General features: G+C 35.7%; 1 protein-coding gene across 1 annotated transcript in view; it reads right to left on the bottom strand.

Moving 5' to 3' along the window:
• Positions 1–3,025: 3,025 nt before the first annotated feature.
• Positions 3,026–10,162, bottom strand: part of LOC135225642 (myosuppressin-like) — an 81,289-nt gene continuing 74,152 nt past the window's right edge. The window contains exon 3 of the mRNA XM_064264968.1: positions 3,026–4,650. Coding sequence (XP_064121038.1) covers positions 4,562–4,650 — 89 coding nt within the window. The 3' untranslated portion in view covers positions 3,026–4,561. The remainder of the gene's footprint in view (positions 4,651–10,162) is intronic.

Here is a 10,162-nt window from a genome sequence, read left to right as displayed (position 1 = left end):
AACGTGACGAAGACTCCCACCTCTACCATCCCATTGATTAACTCTGAATCCTTATTAAGGACCTCCCATTTGTTCTTTCCTTCCTGTCATTTGTAGTGTTAGGGGAGTCGCTAACATCTGCTTGTTGACTTCATTTGTATCTTCTTTATATTCTGTGGTCATAACATTCTCTGGCTTAGTAGGATGGCTTGCCAGTTCTAAAGTAACTACTACTTGTTTCATTTTCATGGTAGATAAAGCATTGTTTTTTAATTTTTAAAAAGTTTTTTTGGCTAATACATGTTCCCTTTGCTCCACCCACTCATATTTGGAGCCTGTTTCTCAGGAACCTCCTTATTTACACTTGTGGTATTTTTGTGTTAGTCCATTCTTTTTAATAGTTTGTAGAATAAATCCCCTTTTTAAATAATGATTTCCAGTATCGCTAGAATTTTCCTTTAAACCAATAATCATTCGGAAGCACGCCAGGAAAGACGGTCTTAACCTTACTCATTGTAACACTTCCCACTTATTATTACTTATTCAGCTGATTTTGGGGCTTCTCCATCCTTCCATTGGAAGGCTCATCGCCAATTCCTGTGCCTTCTGACCCATCCCACTAGACGATTTTGAGGTGAAGACAGCTTATTTGAGGGATCAGCGCTATCCTTTGCACTTTTACCGTTTATAGATAGTGACTCTTGAACTTGATTGCATGAAAGACCTTTTTCTGCTGTATGAAATATATATATATATATATATATATATATATATATATATATATATATATATAATGTAATTTTTTTCATACATACATGTAAATAAATAAATCAATTTGTGTATGTATGTTGAGACGTACGTCTCAACATACATACACAAACTGATTTATTTATTCGTTAGATATACAGCTATTTCGTGAGATCATTGAAACTCCATTTCATTTAGTTCATCTCATCTTACCTGCTCAGGTGTGAGTTATGGAGATGGCGACCTTTTTCCCTGCTGTAGACATGACTTGTCCAGGTACTTAGAACCTTTGAAGCTCGATCAGCAATGACTGGTAGACTCTATGATGTTATGCCCTATAGCGCATATCACCTTAGTATTACAAATACGTAAGCGTTTGTATTAGCTCATCTTCAATACTTTCATCATGCAAGCATTATACATATCTAAAGTTAAATTTATTTCTATTCATATTTTTATAACTCTAAAATTGCTTAAAGAAAGTAAGCTTAAAGAAAGTAAGTATATCTTAGTTTAGCCAGAACACTGAGCTGATTAAAAAGCTCTCCTAGGGTTGGCCCGAAGGATTAGATATTTTTACATGGGTAGGAACCAATTGGTCACCTAGCAACGGGACCTACAGCTTATTGTGGGATCCGAACCACATTATATCGAGAAATGAATTTCTATCACCAGAAATAAATTCCCCTGATTCCGCGTTGGCCGAGCAGGGAATCGAACTTCGGACCCAAAATTGCTTCAAAGAGAGGTGTACTCTGTTCTTAGGTATACTCTTATTTTTGAGTGAGAGCTGTTTAAAGGAAGTACTTCTGAGCATTGAAATTATGACCAACTCGATGGTTATTATACTCTTGGTTTCTCACAGTTTTGTATAATAGTGTTCCTGTATTCGTATTTCTCATTTATTTACCCTCAAATGAGTTAGAATGATGGGCTGGGACATTGCCCTCTATTCTGTCATTATGATAAGTTTGAAAGTATCTCGAAGAACCTGCCTTTGTCTCTTGTCAGTCAAATTTTAGAATAGAATTTGGTCTTTTTCTTATGACTATTGAATAGAAGCCGTAGAACATTCCCATTATTTATGGTGCTCGGAAGTTACATGGATATTTTCCTTAATCATTTGAAGGAGTTTCATAATCAACCTTTTGTGCCGTAAAACATTTTGGATGTATCTGAAAGTTGACCGTATTAGAAAATCCAATAATGTTCTTTATACTGGCGTGGGGATATAGGCGTTCCTTAGCAATAAATCGTTGTTTTTCAATATATCTCTGGCGTTTACACGCTCGAGATGCTCGTCAGCGCGCGTTTGTTCTCAAGGTTCATGATAGCGTCGTACATCCTCTTGTTATATATATTTTTTCAGTTGCTGCACCAGTTGTTCATGGTAATTGAATAACTCTTGCTGCAGATTATGAATAGTTCTTTATCAGCAGTGCCACAATAGAGACACTAGGTAAAATGTTATTTTAAATCAGTGTCACGTCAGTTTCGGAAACAGTTCTTATCCATAAGTTATATGAGGACGATTTGACTTCTTGTCTTCATAAGGGTCTCAGACACCATGTTCAGTGATATTTTAAGACAGTTTCTGCCTTATTTGTCACAGATAATCTCTCTCTCTCTCTCTCTCTCTCTCTCTCTCTCTCTCTCTCTCTCTCTCTCTCTCTCTCTCTCTCTCTCTCTCTCTCTAAATATATATACAGCAACACCTCAAATTAACGGACTTCTGTACGTATCAACTACACAGTTATCATTATATTGTGCTTGGCTACCATTTTAAATGTCGCACATTTTTAATTAACCGTCTGTAGATTGAACATTAAGTGTAAAATACAGGCTAGTTTAGGGTAGGAACTATGTGGACTTGCAGGTAGCTGTAAGATAACTAGAAAATATGTAACTGCAGGCTAAAATATAGGGTCTTTGTTTCTGAATGGACCTGATTACTTATGAGGAAGCCAGGCCCTTAAAATGTTGGCTTGCTGGGGTGCTGGATCGTATATATATATATATATTATATATATATATATATATATATAGATATATATATATATATATTTATATATTATATATATATATATATATATAATATTATAATATTGATCAACCATGGTGCTAGGACAACCATTTGATGTAATCATTAGTTCCCCGTTTCTCTTTGTAACCCTACGAAAGATTTCTTCGAAGTTTTCGTATTTTTAAGTTTTTATAACTCCTAGACAGTGTGTGGAATCCATACGATAGTGAGCTTGCCTGGTGAAAAGTAACGGAAGGGGATAGTGAAGGTCAGAAAAACTTCATCATCTCCAATTTATGTGTTAATGAAACTAATGTTCTTTCGTCATCAGCGAATACAGAGATTTAACGGCAAACATCTCGGAGTGAATTGGCAGGCAGACGGTCACCGACAAGTACAGAATATAAGGATTGAGATTTTTTTTTTATTTATTTATCATTATTAATTCTTCAGCGGGATAGAGCAGGTAATTATGGCCATGGGGTGGAAGGTAACATTGTATTTACACAAACAAGTAGTTTCGTAAGAGGCTAGATAGACCTGTGAGATCATAATTCTTGGGTACACAACAGGAGGTTCATTCGAACGAAAGTACTCAAATGGAAAACATTGTATTTTTCTAATCTAGTAGAAGACACATGTCCTCTTAAAACCGTTTTTTCTCCTCAAATACAAGGAAGGCATTTCATATCAGGATCAAGAAATAACATCAAGAAAAAGTTAGTTTGTCAATGACATATTAGCGGATTTCTCCTTTGTCTCTTTATTAGATTTGTGTTAAAGAAAAAAAAAGGCCCTTGCATTTGCACACACAGATGACAAATTGATATATTTTCAAGAACCTCCCGTTGGGAAAACGTAAAATTACTGACAGTGGATGAACATACAAGAATGAAATGAAAATCATGTAGGCTGACAGATTGAACATTATCAAGACATAAGTTGAGACCCAGCTGTCCTCAGTAACTTTGTCCGATCACCTCCTTATTTATTTATCTTCTTTTTATCCCCCTCACAAGCAGATAGAGCAAGCTGGCTAGGTTTCACATTTGCAAGGCAAAACGACAAATCCTGTTGTCAGTGTGGTGATAATCTTTTCAAAAGTATTTCCTCTCTTTTTTGGATAAATTTCACTAAGATATGCAAATGACACAACGGCGCCCTCTTGCTCTGGTAGCTGGAGTGATGATGCGTATGCGTGCATTTATGCATGCATGAAAAGTTACATACGTACATATAGATATATATATGCCTGCCTAAATGTGCTTTTATATATATATATAATACCGATCAGTGAATTAGCGAGTACATATGCAGATGAATGTGACGTTGCTTTCCATATCTGGTCAACAGATAATAAACATAACATAGAGTCACAGTTTTATTTTTCCCCGAGCGTTGCTTGAAGTTACTGATGACATGGAGAGAAAAAAAATAATGAAAAAAAACATTTACATAAAAATATAAGTAACAGGATACAAATTAAATACAAAAAAGATAAGGAGAGTTACATTCTTCATCAGCGAGAACACGAAAATACGGAAAATAAATTTATGTTATTTTTTCATTAGTTTTTTTTTATCCTTTTTTGTTTTTTTCCGATCAAAACGTCTGCTGGAACTTGGTTCTCCGCCTCCTCGTTCTGTCGTGAAGATGATTGTAACCTCCTCCTCCTCCTCCTCCTCCAACTCCTCCTCCCTTTCATTTCTTTCTCTCTTCTAACATTCTTCTTCTTCTTCTGTTGTTGTTGTCGTCATTCTTCTTCTTTCGCTTTTCTTTCAGTCGTTTTGATCTCGTGTTGATGTTGTGGCGTTACTGTGATCGGCCGAATCGGAGGAAGACGTGGTCCAGATCTTGCCGTTTGACCTCGGGCTCGTTGATGGGCATACTGTTTTTGATGGCTGTCAGAGAGAAAAATATAAGAATCAGATTGATTTCAACTTATTCATGTCTTATGAACAAAGAGATTTAATCTTTATCATCTCCATGAAAGGAGGATATTCAATATCTGTCAACAAAGAAATTTAATATTTATTATCTCCCTGAAAAGATATTTAATATCTGTCAACAAAGAGATTTAAAATTTATCATCTCCCTGAAAAGATATTTAATATCTGTCAACAAAGATTTAATATTTATTATCTAGCTGAAAAGGTGATATTTAATATATGTCAACAAAGAGATTTAATATTTATCATCTCCCTGAAAAGATATTTAATATCTGTCAACAAAGAGATTTAATATTTATTATTTAGCTGAAAAGATGGTATTGAATATCTGTCAACAAAGAAATTTAATATTTATTATCTCCTTGAAAAGATGATCCAAAGATGTTTCTTCATGTGTTGAACAAAGACATTAAAAGTATTTTTAATCTTAAAACTTTGTTAGTATTTATGTTTTTCTTTTTTCATCACGTTCCACTTGAATTCGGAGGGATATTGTGTCTTCTAAGTGTGGCCTGTTAGTGACTCGAAATAATTAGGTGACATTACTCCATAAGGACTCAGCACACATACTCATGTACATATATATATAATAATATATGCATATATATTACTTATATAATACATATATATATAGATATATATATATATATATATATTATATATATATATATATATATATATATTATATATATATATATATATATAATTTTTGTTATCTCCCCGAAGGGCGCACCGAATAATCATAATCAAATTTAATTAAATCACCTTTCAAAAGAAGCGCCTCGCATTCTTTATATAAAATCCTTTTGAGATCTGGCCGACGATTATAAAAACAAAACGAGCTGCAATAAAAGCGTGAAAAAAGAAGAGAGAAGAAGTGAGATCGATTCGGAGATCATCATCTTCTTCTTCTTCTTCTTCTTCTTCTTCTTCTTCTTCTTCTTCTTCTTCTCCTCCCATCGCAATAAATCGCAATAAGATATTCATATAGGAATCCTGAGTTTTTTCAGCCAGAATTTAATTAGGACGACGCATAACTGAGCATCAATGCCGGGCGATTGATAGCGCGCAGGTATATATATACGTAGTATAGGTCTGTCGAATAATCATCAATGCGCCCTCCGGGTATTTAGATCAGTACGTGAACCGTTGGAATGAAACTTCACACGGAAATTCTTTATTAGACTGGCAGTCGTATGATATCGGGTGGAGAAATCTCTTAGAAATGCCTAGATTGACGTCAGTCAGAGCTGAATCATCGATATTGCAAAATAAGATCTTTGCGGGAATTCAATGGACTTATGAGGTGGTGGCTTTCGAAGTAGAATAGAGAGCGTCGGTAGGTAGGTAGGTGGTGCATTTTAATGTACGGTTCCAGGGATGGATGTAGATTAGTTTGTTAATATTCAGACCAGGCTGTCATTCATATCCGGTGACGTTAAAATGATAATTAACAGAACCAAAATTGAAAATGACAAAATTCGACGGTTATTAATTTGAAAATTAAGTCGCTACGGGGGACCTGAATACCTGAGGGGGAAATCAATGAGTAGCAGTTCATGGCAATTTATGTGTATATATATGTTATATATATATATATATATATATATATATATATATATATATATATATATATATATATAGATATAAATATATGTATATAAAAAAACATATATTGGGGAAAGCAACAGGGCATTGCAATTTACACACACAAAACACACACATATATATATAATACATATATATATATTATATATATATATATATATATATATATATATATGTATATATATATATATATATATATATATATATATATATATATATAGTATATATATATATATATATATATATATATATATATATAATATATATATATATATATATATATATATATATTATATATATATGTGTGTGTGTGTGTGTGTGTGTGTGTGTGTGTGTGTTTGATGACGTCAAAGCTAAACTAATTCATTAATGAAATCCTACAAGTAGCATTAGCTCTCTCTGGGACCACTGTGCCCAAGTCCTATTCCCATTTCACCTGTAAGGCCTAAGAAAGGACTTCCTCAGATATGTCTCTGAGTTTCCGGTCTCAAACCGTACTGATAAAAGGGTCGAAAAACGTTGACAAGTTCACGTCCGTCAAAAGTGACGTCGTTCGTTACAACGGACGAGTGGGATACGACGGCGTCCTTCTCTGCGTTAATCCCAACGTCGCGTTCGTTTAACAACGCTGATATTAAACGTAGATGCAGACTACCCTTTGCTGTCTTTTTCTCTCTCTATATGTTGTCAGTCCTGTTTTTCCTTCGTCTTCGAAATTCCATAATAAACATAACAAATGAGTATGGTGTTCATTTTATATCAGGTAATAACATCTCGGCATTACGGATGGTTTACAAGAGATTGTTTTCACAATATTGCCCCCACCTTTTTTTTCTTTTATATTTCAAGGATTTTGCGAAGAAACACCTCATATACATGGAAATGAATATTGGTAACGGGAAATGGTTATGAATGAAGGGAAATCCTAGCATGCCCAGGTCTCTCTCTCTCTCTCTCTCTCTCTCTCTCTCTGTGCCTGAATGCCATACTATTTTTTTCTATTCAATTATTAAATGATAATAACCATTAATTCTCTCTCTCTCTCTCTCTCTCTCTCTCTCTCTCTCTCTCTCTCTCTCTCTCTCTGCGCCTGAATGCCATACTCCCTTCTCTTATTGAACTATATGGTAATAACCAATAACTCTCTCTCTCTCTCTCTTCTCTCTCTCTCTCTCTCTCTCTCTCTGTGACACTGCACACCAAAAACTGAAGTGAGCGAGTGGGCGTGAGGTAAAACTTTCCCCTTAATTTAGATCATCATCTAGAGAGACCCTCGCCTTTCTTAAGAGGGCGGTCTCCCCTTATAATATCAACGCATACAATTTATGCACTTCTTGTGTTCAATCACGGAAACGCCTACGGTAATTACTGCGACTGACAGCTGGCGAATGCTGCAACACTTGAAGCAGCTACTCGCTGGAGCGTGTAATGCGTTAATGGGTGGTAAATGGCTCATACCGAGTATTCCTAATTGTGGGAAGCATTTGCGAGACATCGTTGAAAGTGGTGTGTTATAAATTATCTGACCACCTACATAACCACTGTAATTATTCAGCGAGTTCAGAGTTAGTTTCTCTGTTTTTTTAAATGTATTTTTTTTTATAGATTTCCACCTTGGTTGGAGGTCGAGAAACGATGGAGTAGATAAGAGAAAGCTGTGATTAAACGATAAAATTGAACTTGACTTTGATGAGTTGCTGTGGACTGTTGGCAAATTTTTTCTTTTTATCCATGACAGTTTTTTACGTGTTTTTTTCGATCGACCAGTTATACATTCTTGTAGACTCGAGTTCTTATGAACCTCTTTAAATTATGATTGAGGCTTTAGGCAATTTGTTTTGATAAATTTCTGCTTCGGCTAATATATGTTCGAAGTTGCTATCTCGTTAGCGATCTCCGTTGACATCTGTCATGCAGTATTTTACTAATTTGTTATTCAAATACTTATGAAATCTTCAATGTTCAATACTTGATGTTATGGATAAACACAGAACGATAATACTTGTCAGATGATGAGTTTACATGTCAACGGCTTCGTTAACATTTGTCATGTGAAGTTCCGTTAACATTCAGTTATCACCGTTGTTAGAAATAGGATAAGTACTTTTCCTTGGGCTAAGGTGATGTCCGAACGTTCCCACTGTGGGTAGTGACGTCAGTGCACCCCACTTGGTGCACTGTATGCATCACGAAAAAGGTGTTTATAGCGTCCCTTCCGCCCCCTAGCTACAACCACATATTACCTTTTTACTTTACCTCCGTTCCCTTTTCCTTGCATTGGTTTTGCTGTCCAACTTCCCTGTTACTTTTTAGTGCAAAATGGGTTTTCATCTTACTGTCCGACCTCTATAACACCTTTTCACTGTGTTGAGCTTATGATGGGCCAAAGTGCCCCAGTGCTTCGCTCAACAGCCTAAATTTCAAAAATGAAAACTATCCGAGCGGTATACGATTTGTGGTATATTTTACCTAAAATAAATAACCTTTCGCGGCCTTTCCGCTACAATTTCACTCACAGCTGAAATCCGTGGAAAACGAGCCTCTTTTACGAGACAAATGTTATTTCACTGATGATATAAAACAGATTTCTGTTTTAGCATATCGGTTCGAGCCATTATGCAAATAGTATATATTGTGTGGCATTACGGGTCTATAAATTGTTTGTTTACTGGAGGTAATGGGATTCAATGGAAATATTGTAGCCGGTGGTAATTGGAGTGAAAGGGGAGATCGGTGGGAAATTAAAATAGAGTCTTGGTATTTTATAATAATTATATTTTTGTGTATAATTGGAGTGATCATCTTTGACGTCACTTGAGATTTTAGCTATGATTCTCATTGTTGTTCTTTTGCTTTGTTGCTTTGAGAATTTTCTGTAAAAGAAAACTATTGAGATAGCTTTGTATGTCCGTCCGCACTTTTTTTCTGTCCATCCTCAGATCTTAAAATCTACCGAGGCTAGAGGGCTGCAAATTGGTACGTTATTTGTCCACCCTCCAATTGTGAAACATACCAAATTGCAGCGCTCTAGCCTCAGCCGTTTCTATTTTATATGAAGTTAAATGTAGCCATAATCGTGCTTCTGGCAACGATATGGGATGGACCACCACCCGGCGGTGGCTTGTTTCTTGGGCCGCAGCTCATCCAGCGACATATCAAATTGCAGCCCTCTAGCCTCAGCAGTTTGTAATTTATTTGAGGTTAAAGTTAGCCATAATCGTGCTTCTGGCAACGATATGGGATATGCCACCAAAGGGGGGTGGTTAAAGTTTCATGGGCGACGGCTCATCCAGCGTTATACCAAGACCACTGAGAGCTAGATGTATTTTCGGTGGCGTTGATGATACGCTGTACAGAAAGCTCAATTGCGCATTTTGTACTTGTTTCTTTTGTTGTTGGCGTTAGCTGAGAAAAAACAACTGTTTAGTAACACTGGAGATTTGACTTATAACTATCACTTGTTGTTTTGCTCTGTTGCTTTTTTTGTTGTTGTTGGCGTTAGCAGAGGAAACCAACAACATTGTGTATCGTTCACTGAAGAAAAGTCGGGTTATTTGAATATGTAGGTCATTACACCGCCAAGTACAATTCGATTTTCAACTTGTCACCGAATTCATTGACAGTAAAAAAAAAAATGATAATGACTGTGAGCGAAAGTCGTCATCACCTTTATTCACAACGAAGAGGAGGCGAAGAAAAAAATGATGAAAAAAAAGAAAAAGTAAGAAAATAAAAAAGGACGCCATGCGTCGTAAAAAGGTACCTAATTGTTCACCGATTATTTTGTCGTAAAAATTGGGTCCTAAGCTGCGGTCTGTATGATTGCCACACATTTTTCCATCGGCGACTCTCTTCG

Source organism: Macrobrachium nipponense, chromosome 13 (assembly GCF_015104395.2).
Source record: "Macrobrachium nipponense isolate FS-2020 chromosome 13, ASM1510439v2, whole genome shotgun sequence".
Taxonomy (NCBI): Eukaryota; Metazoa; Arthropoda; class Malacostraca; order Decapoda; family Palaemonidae; genus Macrobrachium; species Macrobrachium nipponense.
This window is presented reverse-complemented; position numbering and strand designations above follow the sequence as displayed.